At 36.7% G+C, this 22,712-nt stretch overlaps 1 protein-coding gene across 5 annotated transcripts in view; it reads right to left on the bottom strand.

Moving 5' to 3' along the window:
* Positions 1-835: 835 nt before the first annotated feature.
* Positions 836-22,712, bottom strand: part of GPATCH2 (G-patch domain containing 2) — a 169,716-nt gene continuing 147,839 nt past the window's right edge. For 4 of the 5 annotated variants that reach the window (XM_036865843.1, XM_036865869.1, XM_036865852.1 and 1 more), the window contains 2 exons: positions 20,025-20,113; positions 836-8,864 (listed from right to left, as the gene is read on the bottom strand). In XM_036865843.1, the coding sequence (XP_036721738.1) occupies positions 8,644-8,864; positions 20,025-20,113 (310 nt within the window). In that variant the 3' untranslated portion in view covers positions 836-8,643. Of the gene's footprint in view, positions 8,865-20,024; positions 20,114-22,049; positions 22,381-22,712 lie in introns of those variants that run through there. The other variant, XM_036865879.1, reaches the window with a different exon arrangement.

The following is a 22,712-nucleotide window of genomic DNA, read 5'->3' as shown; positions in this document are numbered from 1 at the left end:
GAAACCTAGACATTTTTCTTTCCATCTTCATTCTCTGCTCCTCTGCTCCATTCTTTACCTCATTTACATGCTGACTTCCTCTGCTGCCCGGACCAATGGCTTCTTCATTCAAGAGACCAGTTATACCAAGTCCAGAATGAAATCTATTAGTTCTAATTCCAAATTCCTGGGAATTGTCTTAGGGAGAGGGTGGGAGGGTGGGGATGTTGAGAACATTTACCAGGAGAAGAGAGCTGGGGCAGATGAGCCAGTAGGGTCCACCACAGAAGGTTGGGCTTGGATGCGGGCAAAGGTTTGGAGATTACCTAATCTGGTTCTTCTAGGACAGTCTTTCTCAACTGCGTACTCATCCTCAGGTATCTTTCTGAGAGTGGAGTTTGAGAATCTCAAATTTTTAAAGGCCTTTCCTGGTGATTCCTATGCACTCTGAAGTTTGGCACTGTTTTAGAATATAGTCTTGAAAAGATTCTGTGAAAAGACAGAATTTCAAGTCAAGCATCTCAAGCAAGAGATCTAAGGCATTTGTCATAGCATTGGTATTACTCCTGGGCCAACGTCCCTCTCACTGGGGTCTGTATCTCCCAGTTTTGTGAGATCAGTAGCATATACTAGAGCCATGGTAGGTTCCAAAGGCCTTGATGGGCATGGCCAATGGTTCCTGGATGATTTTCAGTCAGCTGGTAAGAAATTATTGAGTGCAGGTGGTAGTTAAATTCTGTATTTTTATTGTTTCTAGGTTCTAGTCGAATGGATTTTTAAAAAACTTATTATTTGGAGTCGTAGCAGAAGTTTATTATTAAGAGTATGCCCATCAATGGTTATGAAATCAGGAAGATTGTTTAATATCACTTGTCTTTATTGGGAACTGTTAGCAAAGTAAAAATACAATAACACTTCTGACCTTCTCCCCTCAACCAGAAAAGCAAACAAACAAGGACAATTTATCACTTTATTAGAAACTAGAGAAGAAATGGTACCTAATTTAGAGCACCTACTATTTGCCAGACACTGCTAGGGTGTATTGTGTGCATTATTACATTTAACCCTCATAACTCAATGTGGTAGCTATTATTATTTCTTACTTCAGCAAAAAAGGGTGAAACTTGTGAGATTAGCCTCAAAAAATACAGACGGCATTAGGGCTGGGCACTGAATCTAGTTTGGAATAATTCCAATGCCTGAGCCTTTTATGTCATATAATGTCAACATAACAGAAGCAGCTATGGGTAAAAATGAACCCTCCTTGTTTCTAGTCAAACCCTATCATTCTTCAAGGAGCAGCTCCAATCCCACCACTTCATGCAGCCCCTCCCTGGCATTCCTCAGAATTTTTTTCTTGGCACAAGTCATTTAATACTTATAAACATATTTTTATCATTTTTTTCACATTTTAGTATTTCTGAAATTGGGATGGAGGCATCTTGCCAGGGGTAGAGGATCATAGCTTGCCAGTGCTTTTTTTCTTCTTTCTTAATGGTACAGAAAATTAAGGTTCCTCTTAAACTTGATGGCATCTTAGACTCAATGAAATATGGTAGACGTTGCTTTGATATTTAACGGTCTGGACGTGTCATATTGAGATTATGTAAAAATAGTATAACCGTAGCATAAATAACTATGGCAGAACTAGTGTTCGCAAACATCCACATGCTTCCCTACTTCCGGCAGCTTCCCTGAAATCCAGTTGGGCCCGTGTGACCAAATCTGGCCAATGGATCCTGAACAGTGACACGTCTCACCCCGGGCCAAGGCAGTTAAGTGCTGGTGTGCTTCTTCTATCTCTCTGTCCCTGCCACAGCAAACTTAGGAGCCAGTAGATAGTAAACACTTATTTAACAGATTTAGGGTAATATATACTCACGTGATAAGTGGACCATGAAGCCTCCTTCTGCTGAGTTTCTACTAAGCGAAAACCCATTACTTTATATACCTGACATTTTAAGTAGCAGCCCTGGGGTGCGGCCCCTTGTTCCTTTTCCTCTCCACGAACTTCATTACCGGTGCGCTCAGCTAAACGTCTACAGGCAACATTCCTTTATAATAAAAGGGTCTGGGGATGGGGGGCAGAAATAACCTTAGAAAGAGGAACACAGGAAAAACGCATTGGATTTCTAGTATCTAAAGTAAAGTTCAAAATGTAAGGCTCTTCCTCCAAACTGGAAATATTTTCAGCCTAGGCCCGCTTGCTTCTTGAGAAGGCTTCAGGACTGACAAATCTCTAGAACAAGGTAACTCTCCAGTTCCCATCCTTTTCAGAAGGCAATTCTGAATTTACTTTTTGTATTGTCTCAGGACAATCCTGTTTGTGAACATGCCTCACGGTATCAACCTGAATTTCCTGGATCTGAAAAAAGTGAAGAGAAAGACTGTTTGCTTTTATGTAATCAGATTCTCTGGAATTTAATCCTATATCCTATTTATGGCTGAGCCAGCCATTCAAAATTAAAATGAACCTTTCATCCATGTGTATCATAAATGGGCATTTATCAGGATTATTTGATTTTGCAATCCATCTGAAGACGTAACCTGAATTTGTTTTCTTTCTGTTTCACTATGTAATTACCATGCAACAATAACAAAAGTGACATGTTTGAAGAACAGATAAAATGCTGTAAATTGGCCAGTAATGGTGATATTTCCTCATCTTCTGAAAAACCCATTTATTCTCTCTCTCAACAAATCAAGGCATTGTCAGCCCATCCTCTTCGCGTGGCCAGAGGGGCTCCACCAATTTCTAGATGTAAGTGAGTCCTGGAATGCAGATGAGGGCGACTAACCAAGGCTTTCAGCGCAGGCAGCTGGTTTTTGCTTGCCTCAATTTCTAAATCATCCATAATGGGGCCAAGACCTCCCACGCACTAAAAAGAGCGAGCTGACATGCTGGACAAACTGTTAATTTTTTCCTGAAGAAGCTGCTATATTGCACATCTGTCACTGCGGCGCGCAGACAATTACTCAGTGAGCGGGGAAAAAGAATCTGCTGCTTGTTTCTAGCTGAGTTGTTAAGGGACATAATGGAGAAACACAACGGGACAGGAGTCAAATCACGTGGGTTTCCTGTGTGCTCGCGATTGTTGCCTCGTTTTGGAAGGTTGTCCCGTGATATTAAAATAGGGGAAGTAGACGAACATGTGTGGAAAGAAATCAGGAGTGATGCAATTAAAGGTGAGGTGTATAAAGATGCGGGAGGGGCAAGAACCAAGCCTTATAGATTCCGGACCACACTGCTGACTGCTGAGAGCCTACAGACACGATGGTCGTTGTTTTACAAATATTGTGGTTTTGTACTTGAAATTTCACAATTTTAATGTGCGCTGTAAAGTGCTTCACATGCACTTAAACAATTGTTTTGTAAACTCTGTACCTCTTACCTGCAGCGTGGATTATCTATAGTTTCCATAATCAATTATAGCCATCAACAAAGAACTTTAGAATTAGATTAGCCACACAGGTATCTAATGGAACCTTAATTCCGCGCCCACCTCCCCAACTCATTTGCTCATCAAAACTATGAAATTCTGGCGTTTGAAGAAATTCACTTCAATAAGCAATATAAGAATTTGTATATATAAGTATATATATATATATATATATATATACATACTTATATATATAAAATATATATGTATTAAGTATATAATGAACTCACATACTATTTTAAGTATATAATGAGTTTGTATACTATTTCTCATCCTTTCTGCTTTTATTAAAGAATGCTGCCTTTAGGAAGAAATAAACATTTCCTTGAAATTTAATAGGAAGATGAAAACAGGTAGAAAATAGGTTTGATTGTTCTTTTTGCTTGGGATGCTATCATAATACAGTCTTGTCTTTACCATCTTAGAGCTGAAACATCAAGTATTATACACAGATTTAAAATGCTAGTAATTTATTTTGAGTATTCAAACTAAGGAAAAAAAACAACTAAGGAAACACAAAAATTGCCTTCAATTGTTACCTAACTTCATCCTCGAAAGGTTAAAGAGTAAACACGGGACATTCTGATACTGCAACAGGAATGAGGTCGGTGAATCTGAGAATGATTTAAACTCTCTGACAATTCAAAGACAGAAGACGACTCTAATGTACAGATAAGACCAAAAGTGGCAATAGTAGATCATACTCCTGGTAGTTAATGGCACTGACTCGCTAGAGCCAAATCTGGATCTACTTAAAATGTCAGGTGTGTAAAGTAATGAGTCTTTGCCTAGTAGGAACCCAGCAGAAGGAGCCTTCATGGTCCACTTGTCAGTTGAGTATATATTACGGCAAGCCTGTTAAATAAATGAGTATTTAATACCTATTGGATTAAAAAAAAAATCCACATACTCTAGCAACTCACAACTCAGTTTTTTGGGAGAAAAGAAAATTTTATCAACATAGTGAGATGCTTTCCTACAGCCAACAGAACTCAACGTTTTAATGAGTATTGTAAAATATTTTTAAAATCCAGACAGGTTTCTGAGAGGTACAATTTCCCAGAAGGAAATGGAGGGACTGTAACACATATGGTCCTGATGGATATTTCAAGTGTCAGAGAGAATTTGCACTCGCTACTTTAGAATCAGAATCTCTGAGTGGAAAGAGACCCTAAGCCGGTTAGTCTAGCCCAGTTTCAGAGAAAACAAACAAAACCAGGAAAATGTAGTAGAACAGGTCGCAATCAGCTGTGAATAAATGAAATCAAATATATTTACCAATTGTTTTTCTCTAAAATTTTTTGGAAAATGTTGACATTTTCCAGGGTTTAAAGATTAACAATGAATTTAACTGCACTGTTTGATGTTGTCAATGGGTAGTAATTAAAAAAAAAAAATTAAAGTCCTTTAAACTCTATTTTTTATTACTTTTAGAAGGAAACATTTAAAGCACAAAGACAATGACTGCTTATAAATAACATTCTCAAACATTGTGTTTATTCTTTCATTCTTTGTTGTACTATTAATATACCTTTCTACTAAAAGAAAAAAATCCAAAATATTCTTTGCTAAACAACTTCATTTTACAATACCAATTTAGGTCACTTTTTTTTTTTTTTAGAAAGACAGAGTACAGGAGGAAATGGTTTTAAAAGGCATGTCAACAGTGATTTTTCTCTCTCATGAAATATCTGCTCAAAATGAAAATATATTGAAGAGAAGCAATTGTCAGTTCAATTAATTGCAAGAATATCAATTCACAATGCTAAAATAAGAATATTAATAAAATGCAATTATTTTGCCATCATGTCTGTATATGGCACACATATGTGCCCTGTAAACATACCTATATGTATACATTAGGCATATCTTTAACCCTACTTGTCTTAACTTCTGTTTGATAGCAACAGTGTGTGTTATAAAATCTATGTTTTAAAATGCAGAGACCAATTAATTGGTAAATTTTAGTTAGCAACGGATTTTCTTTTAAAGGGGTACTATATAATTAAAAAAAGCAAATAAATTTGAGGGGGGAACATAGCCTTTAAAATTGTATTTGGGGAGAAAGAAGGAAAAAAGGAGGGAAGGAAGGAAGGAAGGAAGGAAATGACCCCAACACACAATCTGGTAAATATCAAGTATAACACGTATATAAAGGCAAAACGTTGAAGTGCTAATGTAGCCACACTCACTCTCTCTCGGCTACTGCTGGGACTGGATAATTTGGCTAGTAGTGGAAGAGACCAATGTACTCTCTAAAATTTTTAGTACAAGCAATTAATTTGATATGAGGCTTTAGATACTGTAGAAGAGTTGGCTTTCTGAAGAAGAGAAAAATCTAACCACCTTTTTAAGGAGATATGATTGATACATTCTAAAGGATGAATTCCTTTGGATGCTTTGCGTTCTATGGGCATAGGAACTGGTAAAAATTAACTATAACTCTCTATAAAACATAAATTAGTGAACTTCATATCTTAAAAGATATTCGACTTACATTACAAATTGCATTTTTCAATTGTGTTTATTTCTCCGATTCAGTTCAGGTCCAAGCAGAACTTCAGGTGTGCCTTGATTTTTCTTAAATTTCCCTGAAAGGTGAAGGGATGTATGTGCTCCTGGTGCATGTCTGTGTGAGAGCAGAGGGGGGATGCTTGGGATGTTGCCACCTCTCTGCTTTGAGTACTGATTCACGTATTCTGTACAGTTAAACACTTCCATAGGATAAGAGATGTTTGAAATCCTCTGTGAGTCACAGAGAGGGCACTAGATGTCAAGATTGAGACCTTTCTTCTATCAGGGGAAAATATAAAGATGAATCGTTTTGGGGGGCTGAGTTAGAGAACACCCAAGCTCAGTGATATCTTAGAGAAGGTTTGCTTCGGAAGGTTGGTACCTGTCCAGGAGGACAAGAAAAAGTATTCATACAGCTGCAATATTTAGTTACGGAGTTCCCCCGTGACAGCTGGTATATATGGTCTGTTCTTCTTCACTGTGAGGGTTAGAACATGGTAAAGTGAAAAAGAACAGTCAAGTCCTTAGGAATTTAGGATCAATCAGTCTCACAATAATCTCATTGTGTGTTATCAGTGGTTCCACATTTGGCTTTTCAAAATTCTAGGATTTTAGAAGATCTTCAGGCAATGCAATTAAACAAACAAACAAACAAAAAGAAACTTTCGAACAGATCCTAGAGCACTGTATACTACCATAAAGAAGTTTTAAACTGGAATATAGACAGTTTTGCCCCTTACATAGATAGAATGAGTAGTCAACAAAACCCTTTTTTTAAAAATGGCGAATTTCCAGGTAACAAACTTGTAGAAAAGAATCACACAACAAGGTTACTTCATCCAATAAGAATGCTCACCTGATAGCCTAAGAAGAGCATACGAGCAACTCACCTGGTAGTCTATAGTCCCCTAACCAACTTGTCCTTTTACCACGATACTCCTAGGAAAGAAGATCATTCGTAAAAGGAACGCGTACTTAAAAGGAAATCCGGCAAACCGTTAGGCCTTTCAAATAGCAGGCTGAACTTCCTCTCCCGAACTGGCAGTGTTTTCTTTAGGGGACCACCTGGGACAGGTCTATTACATGCACATGCTCCTCTCTCCCCTTTAAAAAACTCTTGGGGAGTGACAAATTTCCAAAAGCCTATTAGAGAGGAGCCCAGAGGAATTTTATCACAGTAACACAACTCTGTATGATACCATAATGGTGCAGACATGTCATTATTTGTTTGTCCAAGCCCATAGAACGTTCAATACCAAGAGTGAACTGTAATACTAACTGTGGACTTTGGGTGATTTTGATGTGTCAATGTAGGTTCATCAATTGTAACAGTGTCCCACTCTGGTGAGGGAAGTTGATAACAGGGAAGGCTGTGCATGTGTGGGAGCAGGGGCTTTGTGAGAAATCTCTGTACCTTCCCCGTAATTTTGCTGTGAACCTAAAACTACTCTAGAAAAACAAAGGTTGAAAAAAAGAAAAACATTAGAAGGGTGATTCACGTGAGTTATCTTGGCCTTCACTCAACCAACAAAGGCCATTATAAAGAGAATATTATTATTAGTCCTTAATAATGAAGATAACTAATCAATATCTAAACTAAGAGCAATTTAGAATCTCTGACCTTAGGAAGCAGATGATTCCCATATAACAATACGAGGCACAAAGTAAAAATGACTTGTTTTGCTTGGTTTGAACGTAACTGCTTAGATGTTAGAAAGGGTGAATCAGTACCATTCATTTTTTGTTCACCTTGTATATGGGCTGGACCATTGCCAGAAATCTGAATTCTTGGGAGAGCCACTTAAATCTTCGAATAAATTGAGTCGATATTCTAACTTACTCTGATGGTTAAAATTTAAAATCAGTTTACTACAGTTGAGTTGATCTTAAAAAAATATCAACCTTTGGGAAGAAAAGAGGTAGAAGGAAGTCTAGATTAATGGAATTTACAGTTCAGTCATGGTGAATTTAAAAAATATTTTCCTTTCCATAATTATTTTATGTTCTAAATGAGGTAAAATTTATAAAATCTGCATTAAAGTCATGTTGAGGGCACTCTGGTGATCACAACGATGAGGTTTATTTTTGTCGACATGTCAGAGGGAAACATTAATTGCTGTTTGTCAACTGTGAACTTCATACTACACTGTCCAAGGATAGACAATGGGTGTCACCCTGTTAGAGAATCCTAACTAAAAAGCCATATTCAAGGAATATGAAATTGGCCAGCCTTTCAAACAAAGATGTGCTTAGGACTTCACTGATGTGATGATAGGTGTTTTCAGTTACAACCGACAGGGCTGATGTGAAACACAATCCTTTCCGGCTAATCCCATTTTAGAAACATGTGGGCATGCTCAGTTGCCAGGGCATTGAGCACACACATGAATGAATCAAGCTAAAGCATCAGAAATTATTGACATACAAGATCAAAATAAATAAGAGAAATTGAGCTGTTCTTTACACCTAGAATGTAAATCGCTGAAAATTTTTAAAAGGTAAAGGTTTTTACTTTAGCACCATGAATTGCAATGGAATCCCATTTCTATCACTGTGGCAGAACTGTACACAGCTAGGAAGCTAGAGTGACAAGTTTGAGGCTTTGATGTTAGATTTCGGCTTCAAAAATAGAAGCTATGTTGTAATTTTAGAACAATGGGATACATAGAGCAAATACAACTGGTAAAACATCTCTTCTTTGCTTTTCTTCTTAGGCGGATTTTCCTGAATTGGAGGCAGTGGTTGTGGGGATGCTTTTTGGTAGAGGAAATCCAAGTCCTAATCCTTTTGGCCTCTGCATGGCTTGAATCGGCTCAGCGATCCCCTTGCCATCTCGTCCGAGACCTGACCCAGGTGTCCAGCCCATGTTCTGGAGCATTCGATTTCCAATGTTGTTTTCTAGGATTGGCTGGGCGTTTTCTCCTACAAATCCTAAAATTAGAAAATGACAAAAAAAACAAACAAACCCCAAAAACCACTGTTATTTATGAACACAAGTGAAGAGCCTCTTAGGCTAAGAACACCACATTTTCCTAAGTTTTTCTTTCAACCAGGTACCCAGGAGGGTTGTTGATTCACCTTTGGATAAGGAGCTTGCTGTAGTAGAGGGATCAATGAAAAAAGGGCCTTGGTTAGTTTCAGCTCTACCACTTAGTAGCTGATTAAGTTATTTAACCTCTTTGGGCTCCTGACTTCTCATCTGTAAAACAGGCAGAACACAAAGCCATCAAAACTCAACTACCAGGTCATATCTTGTGGTTACTCTTCCTTGACAATTAAAGAAGTGATCATCAAGCAACTAACATTAGAGATTGTGTAGGAAGAAAAGGGGTGAAAGTATGCTAAAACCACCTTTGTTTTAGTGAGAACATATTCAGTACGGTCTCCTGTAATGGGGCTTCCCCAAAAGTCTGTTGTAGAACTTTGAGGGATATAGTATTTGCCCACCATTCCGTCCTGAGGGCTCCAGGGATAAAGATGTTTCCAAAGGTCTGCAGGATGCCTGTGGCATACCAGCTCAGTCGTGGGTCCAGCATGTTTCTGCTCTGAAATGTGGGCTATGTTTTCCTAGACAGTCTGAGGGTTGAAATGAGCAGTTGTTGACAAAATCACTCACTACTCTCCAAGGCTTGTGAGTCAGATGTCTCTTTGGTACCAACCCACGTGCTCCCTGCACCCTTTCCCATCATCATCCATCTTTCCTCCCTGATTTGGGATTATGACGGCACCTTCTACCTCACCTCACCACCCCCCTCCCCAAAATTGGGATTCTCTGTCCTACTCCTTCTCTAAGATTGTGTTTAGGATGGTGATACAAGGCACAGAAGGCTCCTTAAGCACCAGTAACAATAACAAAAAATATTATCTATGGGACCGCAGCACATAGAGTTCTATTTCTTGACCTGGGTAATGGCTACACTAATGGCCAATTTATTATTGTGTTTTAAAACTGTATCTACACATCTCGATGTATTCTCTGGTATATGTATCTCACAGTAAAAAAATAAAATAATAATAAAGAAAAGAAATGTCAGAGTTGAACTAACAGTATATTTAATCTGGTAATTTGTATCTGGCTTTCTGGGGAATAGCGAGTGGGTTGTTCCTTGTGATTCTAACTTACAGAAGGAAATTGCAAATAGAGATGAGTTTTATAACCGAAACTGATGAGTTTTATAACTGAAACTATAGAGTAATCATCAGTTGATTTTTGCAAGACCTTTACCAAACATTTTGATATTCTCAATCTTCAGTACATTTTCTGACTGAGAATAGAATACACTGTTGCCATTTGCTGTCATTATAGGGAGTGAGAACTGGGTTACCACAATAATGAGTTGGTTTTGGATTTGTCAAATTGGTTCTTAGCTCATTGAAACAAGTATCTTAACACGTAATAGAAAAAACCGGGCTTCCCTGGTGGCGCAGTTGTCGCTCAACCACTCGCTATTGGTCGCTCAACCTCCTTTTATGAGATTAAGACATGGGAGTGGAACAGCTCAGACTCAGCACAGCATCCGACAACCATAATTTCCTTTTCTTTTGTTCCTAGCAGTGCTAAATCCTTTAAGTCCTTTCCTGGGAGGCTCTCCTCCTGCTCGGGCAATTTTAGCAATACAGAACCTCCTAACCCTTCCGCAAGCTCCTGCTCCCAGCCCCCTTGATGCTGGATCTCTTATATCTATTACAGCTGAGTCGGTCCTTTCCCCTCAAATCTTCCAAAGTGTACTGTGGATGGTAGTTCACTGGTGTAATTGGCTCAAGAGATGAAAATCTTGTATCGGTCTCTCTTAGCTGCTAATCTATCCAGCTGACTGCAAGCCTAATTGGCACCTTGTTTAGTAATTTGGCTCCTAAAGTGTTGTATTGATGTTGGATAAACAGCCAGTGGAAGGGGAGGTGACACATGCTGCTTCCCACATAACAGCTAGTGCCTTGCTTCAGTCCCGACCCTGCTTTCAGAAGGCTTGTAATGGCTTGTGCTCATTCTTTCTTCCCATCCATCCTCTTTCCCCATTACTTTACTAGCCAGCTGAAGAGCAGGATTATTGTTATTATTATATGTGACGTTATTAGAATTGCAATTTATAATACTGTCCTCTGTTCTCAGTAACTAATTTAGGGACATGGGTTTTTTGATTGCTGTTAAGAAAAGAAACAGCATTGAGCACAGTTTGGGATGTGAGAAAGTGGTAGGTATTACTACCTTTTGTCAAATGTTTTAATTATTTCTTAACATAGGAAAGCCTAATTCAGACCATTCTACATTTTATCTGCAATATTTCAGACATTTTTCATGGGAATTTTGTTAAATAAAATCAGTTCAAATAGATAACTGCTTAAAAATACAAGCCACTTTTTAGAAAATGATATGTAAAACTAGTTTCTTGGTTTGTTTTCTTTTTAAAAAAATTTAATTAATTAATTACTTAATTGGCTGCGTTGGGTCTTCCTTGCTGCAGGCGGGCTTTCTCTAGTTGCGGCGAGCGGGGGTTACTCTTCGCTGTGGTGCGTGGGCTTCTCATTGCGGTGGCTTCTCTTGTTGCAGAGCACGGGCTCTAGGTGCGTGGGCTTCAGTAGCTGTGGCACGTGGGCTCTGTAGTTCTCGCTTGTGGGCTCTAGAGCACAGGCTCAGTAGCTGTGGTGCACAGGCTTAGTTGCTCCGCGGCATGTGGGATCTTCCTGGACCAGGGCTCGAATCCGTGTCCCCTGCATTGGCAGGCAGATTCTTAACCACTGCGCCACCAGGGAAGCCGGATTTTTTTTTTTTCTTAAGTGATGAAAACTTTGCATAGTAGGGAGTGAAAGACATGGTCAGTATTGACATGTCTGGAGAAGGGAGTGTTTTTATTAATAGATGTTTTGGTTATACAGAAACATTTTTTATGGAATGATTGTATATCAAAGAATAGTGTTTTCAGAGAACTAAAGAAATCTTAAAATAAAACTGTATTGTTCTGAAGGCACACAGGGATGTTTGTTGCTATAATATGATCAGGACCATTTATGGTCTACTTACTACGTACCTGGCATGTGGTTTAATTGCTAGGCATGTGACATTCGTTATCTCCATTCCTCATAACAGTTGTGCAGGGGGGAATTATAATGGGCCTCAGAGAGATGAAGTACTTGACCATTACCACATCCTAAGCTAAGATTCAAACTTCGGTTAAGCTTACTCTTAAAGCCTACACACTTGCCATTACCTACACTGCCTCCCTATGAGCATTAATGGCAAATAAACAATTTTAGTGGAGATGATGTTCCAAACCATTAAAGAAAATTAATTGGGTTACATGTTAATTGCAATATTAACTTCTCTCAATTTGCATTTGGACAATATTCAACATAGTACACACATTGACATACTTGGATAACTTAAAATATAATGGTGCAGCTCTTAGAGATTACCAGTGCTTCTGTAGCCATCATTTCTTTTGATCTTCTGTAGCAACCTGAAAGGTTATTATTGACTCCACTTACAGAAGAAACTGAGGTTTAAAGAGGAAATGCACCTGCCCAAAGTCAACTAGTCAGAAAGTGCCCCAGTTAGAACTTGAATTTAGGACATCTGAGTCTTAATGTTACCCTTTCACTGAACATTGATCTTAAAATATTCTATCACCATTCGTTTCTATTATGTCATTTCTTCTGCCACATTTCCCCAAATGACTGAGATTTTAATATATCCATAAATTTCAAACTCCTGGAAAAAAACTGCTAAACTAGCATAGCAAGTCTGTTTGAAGAGTGTTTCAACTTTTTCCGATATTTAAATGACAATTTATGTTTTAGTTGTATTTATTGTAAACAGCATATACTGAATCTTGTTCTTTTATTCATTATGATAATCCTTGAATTTAATTGATACATTTACTCCATTTACATTTATTGTGATTACTGATATATTTGGATTATTTTTACACTATTATGTAATGCTATTTACCTTGCTTTTTCTATACATTTTTGTTTCCTCCTTTCTGGCATCCATTGCTTGCTTATACAGCTTGAAAATTACATATTATATTTCTATTCTTTGGATGATTACTTTTAAACGTTGACATGCATACCTGACATTATTCCCTGACATTTTACATATTATTGTTGTCCAGAGTTTTAGCTCCATCTTACTTTTATACACCCAGATTAATCCTCTTTATGGTCATTGTCACCATCATCATTATTACTTTTATACATTCAATGTAAGTTTAGTTTTATGCACGTTTAACAATTTCTTTGCTCCCAACTCCTTCTTGATTTTTATTTTCTTTTTTCATGGATTCCATTTTCTTCTGCATGAGTTATTAAATTTAGTAATGATGGGTCTTTACCTGAAAATGTCTTAATTTCATCCTCACTCTTGGGAAATAATTTAACTGTACAGAAAACTCTATGATGATTCAGTTATTTCATCTCACACTTTGAAAATATTCTCTAATTTTCTGATTGCTCCGTTCTTTTTAAGTTTGTTGCCAGTGTAATTTCATTCCTACGTAGGTTATATCTTTTCTCCTTGGTTGCCCTTAAGTTCTTCTCTTTGTCTTTGGTGTTCTAAAGTTTTATTACAGTGTGTCTAGGTATGACTATTTATATTTACAACTTCTCGATAGACTTGTACTTTTTGAACATGAAGATTCAAGTTTTCTTCATTTTTAAAAATTCTGCCATTTTCATTGAATTCTTTCAACATTCTCCTGGAATAGTGCACTTCCCTATTCTTTCTACTTTTTCTGGAAGTTCTATTGTATTAGACATATATTGAACTGCATGCTCCTTCAAGTACTTTGGCTATTCTTTTATATTTTCCATATTTTTATCCCTCTGTGCTTCTTTTAGGTAGTTTCTTCAGATCGCTCTTAAAACTCAGGTTTTTTTTTTTCCAGCTGTATCTAATGTGCTGTTCAACCCATCCAGTGAGTTTATAATTCTCAAGATATTTTCATAATAAATAAAATAATCTCAAATTTCTACTTGGTTCTTTATCACATCTGTCTTTTCTTTTTTCAGTTATTCCTCTTCGCTTTGAATCTGTTTTAATAACGAATTCTTTTAGTTTTGGTTTGTGAGGTCATCTTCAGTAGGTTTTCATTTGTGGTGGTTCTTGAGACTTGGGGTTGAAGGTGTGTACCTCTAGAGTGGTTTTGCACTTGCTTCAAACACCAGTTTTTATGCTAATTTTTGGCTTGGTGTCATTTTAAACTAGAAACTCATATGTGAAGGTAGGCTCTTGGTTACAAATCTTCACAGAGTTTTCTACTTGGAGCCTAGGTGGAAACCAGATTCTTAATTTTCCTGTGCTTGTGGGTGAGTTTTGTTTCTAGTCTGCCCTGTCCTGAGGATAGAGCTTGTCAGACGTTCTGGCTTGATAAGGAGCCTTACACCAGCTCCCCGGCTTGCCTCTCTTTCCATGAGGGCACTAACCAAAAAGCCTCAAGGCTTCCAAGACTGGCATAGGCATGGGGGTGCTTGGGACCATTTCTCTCTTTCTTTCCTGCAGTCTCAGCTATGCATCTAAAGGAGGTGGTTTCACATATTATTCAGCATGTCCAGGTATTCTGTGGTTTGAGCACTTTCTCATTATTTAGTCTTTCGTATTGTCAGGAACAGCAATTATTTTCTATCTAACATGTGTGCTTACCTTCTTAAGTGTTTCTTGTATCATATGACAATGGAGAGCTGTTTAAGACTCTACTGAGACACATGACTGAAAGGTGGTTCATACATCCAAGAGGGAGAGAGTTACATACTTCCTAGGCTTTTGCAATATGTTTAGATATAGCTTGGTTTCAAAATGAATAACAACAATCCCACCTGCCCCCAACTAAAGTCTGCTTGTTTTAAAATCCTGGAAGAGATAAGATAATCTACAGTGGTCATACAGATCCAGTGATAAAAGAAAATAAAAATAAAAAATATAGGGGACTTCCCTGGTGGCACAGCGGTTAAGAATCCACCTGACAATGCAGGGGACACGGGTTTGATCCCTGGTCCGGGAAGATCCCACATGCCGTGGAGCAACTAAGCCTGCACGCCACAACTACAGAGCCTGTGCTCTAGAGCCCGCGAGCCACAACTACTGAGCCCATGCGCCACAACTACTGAAACCCACGCGCCTAGAGCCTGTGCTCCGCAACAAGAGAAGCCACCACAATGAGAAGCCCGCGCACCGCAACAAAGAGTAGCTCCCCTCGCCCCAACTATAGAAAGCCCGCGTGCAGCAACGAAGAGCCAGCACGGCCAAAAAAAAAAGAGGTTAACATGGTAAATTTAAAATATAATTATTGATAAGATAAATTTGGACAACTGAAGAGACATAGCACCTTGAAAAGGAGCTTGGTTACATCAAACATATCCTGATTATGTTCAGTATGACTTAAAAGCACACCTTTTAAAAACCTTCACCCATTATGATTTACAATCTGCCTTTATTGCCTTCAATCTTCATAAAGATTATTTTATTATTGAAATATCAGTAGGATGCAGAGGAGAAGTCACAAAAAGCTGTGATGTAACCTCTTGCTAAGAACTTGCATGCCCACAAAGACACAGTTATGCTGGAGCAATATCTATACTGAGATATTGAACTTCTAATTTAAAATGTAGAGAAGAAAGTCTACTACTTATGATGAATACTTTCCCTAGGATAATATTTCAATAGAAAGCAAAATAGTAACAGCAAATACTAATTGTGGATAACAATGAATTTAGTAATACGTAGTGGACAAAACATTTTTTAAAAAATGTGGTAACCACAATATCTCAATAAACATACTTAAATCTTTTTAGTATCAAATCCTCAGTAAGCTATGACTTCTACCAAAAACACAAGAGCATAACCAACATTGCTGACGGCCTTTTAAAAACGTGTTAATAATATTCCTATTTTGCTCACTGCTTTTCTTCACCTTTACAGATGACATTTTTCAAACTATAAAATGCGTTCTCCTGCAAACCTTCTTGCTTCAACAGTTCTCAGTTTTATAATAGTAAATCTACATTCTTTGCTACTGAGACCTCCACTATCTTTTGGTATGTGACTTTGAATGAGGCAGAGAACAAGCCATAAGTTTAAAAATCAATACCTAACCTTATCAATATTCATTTTACTTTGTCAATACAAAATACGAAGGTGAAAGGGCAGTAAATAAGCTAAAGCACTGAAATAAATTCGGTGTTCCTGTCACAATTAATAAATGTTCAACCGATAACACTGCTGGCTAGTCTATAGCCTTACTTAAATTATGCTTCAGTGTTATTGTTACAACAGGGTGAGTAAAATTTTCAATACACTAGCAGGTAAAGATGATCAGATTTTGGGTTATTAATTTCATAGGGAACTTTAAATCTTTAAAAATATTATTTATTATGGATACAGTATATAACTGTTTATCTTTAGCATCTTAAATTGTTGTATAAACACAGTTTGGGATTATAAAGTGCCTAATTATAGTTTTCTGATAAACTTTTGCTAAATCTTTTCTAAATCTGCTATTTGATGACATAATATTTCATATATAAATCAGAGGGGATCATCAAACAATATTCAGACTGTCAGCCTTTTAACTCTCATTCCTGATTTCAAATCAGAAAGTGTTACCTTCACCTGTCTTTTTCCAGCTTAGATTGAATGTTGACTAAAGGTAGAAGGAACTGTGAAAACACATCTCAATTCAATGTGTTTTTTAGGTCTATAAGGGCCTATAAAATGGCAAGAATAGTTTCTTGAAAATAATTCTACATGCTAACTCAACTTTGGAAGCTTATAAAGATAAGATTCTTTGTTATGTGATTAACTATATTCCAGAGTTTGAAAACTATAATTTTTGGAGACAAGATGATCTAGGATTCATAAGCTTATTATCAAAGTGTATTTATGCAAAAGCATTTCTTACTTGAATTTGGAGAATAATCTTCACCTTAGAGTTGATTCATTTGTATTGGAAGATATTCTTTTTAAAACTAAGGATTTTTAAGTAACCTCGTTCTCTTCCTCTTTGAGAGGAACGGTTATACATGGATTGTAAAAATGCAGCAAAAATGAGTAACCTAATTCTCCTACTCCAATACTATTTGATTAATTACAAAAATGCATTAAATTTCTATGAGTTATGTTCTTTTAGGTAAATAATCTAGTAATAGAATTGAAATCTTGAGTCTTAAGAGAATCACTGAAGTTTTGAAATACAACACTTGGAATATGCTGGTGTAAGCTTATGAATGTTTTAGGCTAAAGTTTAATGTTTATACCCATATGCTGTAAAAATGATTTCCTCTGATGCTACTGAGTTTCATCATCAAAATCACCCTGTAGAAATAATCACATTATGCTCTCCCCAACCATTATGCATTTTCCTTCTCACTTCACACATGTTCAGAGTGTTAGGACCTGACCCTGATATTCTCTCTTCCTTATTGCGGGCTCTGAGGTGCTTTAGTCACATTCCTAAGATTGTTCTTGTACTATTTCTGCCACCAGTGTTTGAATCATTGAAAGATAAGAGAATTCAGGGGACCATTCAACTGGAATGGGAATATTAAAGAATCCTATACTTGCCTTATGAAAGATTTGAGGAACTTATGACATGTATTTGATCTAAAAGTAGCTATATGTTCCTGTATATAGAGATGTATTACAAGTGTTGCAATGAAAGTTCTGTATTTCTACACAGCAAATTTAGATAAATCTTTTATGGCACTTAAGATACATAATAGTCTATATAAATATAAATAAATTATGTAATAGTCTATTTATATATAAATAAAGATATATATATAATTGCATAAGACACATGGAATAAGACGGTCTTTACATATATATTCTTACAGAAAGGCCATATGTATGTTATGAAAAGATCATGAGTTTAGGAGTCATGCAGACATTGGCTTGAATCCTCCCTTTGCCCTTCAATCATTCTGCCTTCTTAGGTAGCTAAGAAGACCCTAACACATGTCTGAATCTTCATTTTATGGTGTAAAGTGAATGATTGTAACACCTAAGTCATCAAGTTGTTGCAAAGATAAAATAAGGTTTTGGTACATGGTAGGCACCCAGTAAGTGGTAAATATTATTCTACATGAACACAAACACATTCTGCACACAGGTATTTCCTACTTCCAAATTCTGAAAATTCAACAAAGTTAGAGGATGAAGACCAGATATCACACTTGTAACTACACTTATAACTACAGTTCATAATTTAGCCCTTTATGTGGATGGAACAACTGTATGTGGGTGCCCCAATTTTAAGTTATTCTTTAATTTTTTAGTGCTGAACTATGGGATAGGTCTACTGAATACAGAATTTAAGCTTCACCACTTTTACTTCCTTTGAAATCATCATGTCAAGGTATCTGTCTATTCATATCTGTTATCTATATCTGTATTTTCCCCTTCTCACTGCTTACTCTCCTGTTGAATCTGAATCTTATTTTCATATTCTATAATTAATCTTGGAAAAAATAACTCTTCCTATAAAAGAATTCCTAAATGAAGCTGAGACAGTTTATAAATATGAATGGTTAAGGACCCCAAGCAATAGGCCACTACTATAACTTTGTAATTGATCAAAGATCTACATGGAAAGCATTTTCTCATAGTCAGTTTGCTGAATTACAAACCCATACAGTTAATTGTTGTTTGTTCCTGTGCGCATGTCCACATTTAAGGCCTAGTCGGCTCCCTTATCACAGGATTTTATCTCTGCTTCCCGTACCACTGCTCTTGCACGAGATCTTTTTTTTTCTATTTAACATCTTTATTGGAGTATAATTGCTTTACAATGTTGTGTTAGTTTCTGCTGTATAACAAAGTGAATCAGCTATGTGTATACATATATCCCCATATCTCCTCCCTCTTGCATCTCCCTCCCACCCTCCCTATCCCACCCCTCTAAGTGGTCACAAAGCACCGAGCTGATCTACCTGTGCTATGCGGCTGCTTGCCACTAGCTATCTATTTTACATATGGTAGTGTGTATATGTCCATGCCACTCTCTCACTTCATCCCAGCTTACCCTTCCCCCTCCCCGAGTCCTCAAGTCCATTCTCTACACCTGCGTCTTTATTCCTGTCCTGCCCCTAGGTTCTTCAGAACCATTTTTGTCTTTTTAGATTCCATATGTATGCGTTAGCGTACAGTATTTGTTTTTCTCTTTCTGACTTACTTCACTCTGTATGAAAGACTCTAGGTCCATCCACCTCACCAGAAATAACTCAATTTCATTTCTTTTTATGGCTGAGTAATATTCCATTGCATATATGTGCCACATCTTTATCCATTCATCTGTCGATGGAAACTTAGGTTGCTTCCACATCCTGGCTATCATAAACAGAGCTGCAATGAACACTGTGGTACATGACTCTTTTTGAATTATGGTTTTCTCAGGGTATATTGCACGAGATCTTGCAATACATATTAATCTTACTCTTATCCTTCCCTACCGAGCTCAGGTCTTTGCCTTTCCAGGAAGGCTTCCTGTCCCCTTTGGTCTAATGACTTCTCTCAGCTCAAAACTTGTGGTTTTCCCTATACCACACTCATTAGAATGACATGGTTTTCGAGATGGAAATGATGAGAGATTTTTTATTCTAATGCTAACTTGTCTAAGTAAGGAAAGACGAAATCAAAGATCTCTGCAGAGCTGGGTGTAGAAACCAGACTGCCACATTCATGACCAGGCTGGCATCTACTACCACGTGGGCCTTGTGTTTTGAGGCTGCTTCAATACTTGTGAATTCATTACTATTAATTTCCTCTGGGGTTATTTACCTTTTCATCAATTTATGCCTTGTTTTTCCAACAAGTCTGTAACTTTCTTGAGGCCAAAGACACAGCCTTTGAAGTATCTGTATCCTGTAATACCTCACACAGTTTTGCAGGTGTGTAGGAAATATTTTAGTGATTGGCGGCCTGAAAAATCTACACAAGGAACACACAATACATCCTGACACCAAAGGCAAATGATTTGCTTTACTGGTTTCTTGTAACTGTGCTTCTTCCTCAGTGCAGGTAATTAAGGGTTATCTGTATTTTACTCTTGATGATTTATGAACTTTATATGTGTGTTTTGCCCCAAGCCCTTTTTCTTTTACCTGCTGTAGTAGGTCCAGGCAAAGGTGCAGCTTTTCTTCTCCGTTTGATGTCTCCAGTGCATAGGGATCCTAAATGCATGCTTGTTTGCCTACAAGTAATTATCAGAAAAAACTATTAACAAAGGAGGGAAAAAAATGACACATAAATACACAGCTTGTATAATCTGAACCTAAATCAAAACATTCTCAACAAAGATGGAGCAGCCTAGTAAAACCACCAATCTTGTTTATATCGAAACATAATTATGTTTGTTGACAAGCGTTCAGCAGCTAAATGCACCATCATAAATTGTTACTGGAATGAATAATATAAAAGGAATGCTTTTTAATTTTCAAAACTGGCAATCTTTCTGGCTCAACATAAAATCAAGCACTGTTGCTTCTGACAGGAAAATAGCTAAGATTAATTATCTAAAGAGATCACAATATTGTTGCTAGGTTATCAATTGGTTACTAATGCTTTACTGTCAGAACAACATTTATTACAGGAAAAGTATGATCAATTTCTTTTAGGATATTATGTGGCAGTGAATTCTCTTAAAACATTTTAAATAGAAGGAAATAGTGATGTTCTTCCTTATAAGTCACATGATCAGAATTCTGTAGTTAATTATTTATTAGCTAGGTGAGGAAAAAATTTGAATGCATTAATGCTGATATTGATACTAGACGAGCTAACATGATATTGGATTACCTTTGTAAAGACATGATGTATAAGAACTAAGAAGCAGACCTTCTGCTATTCTTGGAACTAGTCAGAATTAGACTGTTCTGTCTAACATGGACTCCTACATTTATGAGTTTTGGAAAAATTAGAAATGGCTCAATTGGAAATCAAGACAAACTAATAAAATGGAAAAGATGTACAAGTCTTCAAGATTTTCAAGCTATAGAGGACTCTTATGTTCATGTCCTGGATTATAATCCCTGACATGGGGTTAGGATAGTATCTGGGGATCGTGAAGCAGAAATAAATAAAGCATGTTTACTAGAAAACATGACTTTTTAGTAATTCAGAGAGATATGTGGTAGTATACTGAAGTTTTATAGGGCCCAATTAGAAAACAACCAGATTATTAGAGAAAAATGTAAAAGGAAGAAACGAATTCTAATTAATTAATTAAATTCTAATTAATTAAACAAATTCTAAAACTAATTAAAACTCAAAATATATACTTCCACACTTATACCCAGGTGTTTAAATATAATGAAAAATTGGAGTTGGGGAGTAAAATTACTTTAAATACAGATTCTATCTATAATGTACAAAGTAAAGTACAATCAATGAGCTGGCTAATCCAAGGGGTATATACAACCAAAGAAGCATACTGTGAAAATCTATCAATATAGGTAGAAGCAAACGGGTATTTGTCTAGTTTTCTCTTCCCTTTGTATTGAGTGCATAATGATTCTCTTTTATAAATATTTATAATTATTAAAATATTTTAAAAAATTAGTTCATTCAATTAATGATGAACTTTGCAGAAATACATACACACACAAGTCAAAATGTTTACTAGTATGTATAACTATAACATTTTTATTGGATTTTGAAGTGCGGTTTTGGATCATAATACCAAGAAAAAATAAATGGCTATATTTATTTTATATATTATATATAATATATATTTTATATATTTATTTTATATTTATATATATATTTATATATTTTAAAAGCTATATCGAAATTTAAAAAAATTAAAAAGTCACATCCTTTTTATAAAAAATTAATGAATTCACTTATTCAGCAAGCAGTTATTAGTATCTACTGCTGACTTAGCATACGACTCCATAGTGATGGTGAAAATGAGGAATAAGGAAGTGGAAGATACCAACGAAATGGAAAGTTCAGTTCTTATTATTGGAAGAGTTTTAAGTCTGAGTGGGGAGATTAAGTCAAAATATATGAAATGATTAGTGGCAGGCACAATGAACTTTCTTAATATTACTAGAGATTATGATATTTAGTCCTTATAACAATTCTAAGCGTTTACTGAATATACCTTTTTTCTTTGTAAGGAAAAATCGGTGCTTCAATGGAAAACTATAGAGTACACCTTTCTACTCACCTGATTCTGATTCTATGCGAGTTATTTTACAACTCTAAGTTACAGATAACTGAAGGCAATGGAAAATAACACCTGTCTGCAGTAATGCAAATGAGTTCTGTCCTGAGGAAGGACAATCCTCCCTGCTGTGGAAAAGCTGGTTTGCACCCATCGGTACATTCATTCAATCTTCCTTACTCCATATACATTTGTGCTTCTTTCTTTTCTCCTTTGAACCCATTATAACATCTGCCTGGTTCCCTCATTAATCAATGAGTTAAAATCTCAAATGCATATTCATTTGATATCTGTAAAAGAGACATGATTTAACCTATTTGTACAACATTATCCTCACACATCTCCGATCCCTCTTGAAACCTCCCCCCTAGAAAAAATACTGGAGTAGTTTACCTTCCGCAGAGCATGTACCAGACAGGCGCGGCTATCAGGACTAGCCGAGGAGGAGGGGAAAGTAACATTCTGGAAATGGGAATAAAGTGGGAATCTGAATTCTGGAGTGTGGCCCTTCTGTTACGGGTGAAAACCAACCCATGGACTATCTACTTCTTATCCTCTTGTTAAAACATAATAAATATTCTTAGATTAAGCCACTGCCGGTCAGGTTTTCTATACCTGTTGC

The sequence above is a fragment of the Balaenoptera musculus genome, chromosome 1, assembly GCF_009873245.2.
Source record: "Balaenoptera musculus isolate JJ_BM4_2016_0621 chromosome 1, mBalMus1.pri.v3, whole genome shotgun sequence".
Taxonomy (NCBI): domain Eukaryota; kingdom Metazoa; phylum Chordata; class Mammalia; order Artiodactyla; family Balaenopteridae; genus Balaenoptera; species Balaenoptera musculus.
This window is presented reverse-complemented; position numbering and strand designations above follow the sequence as displayed.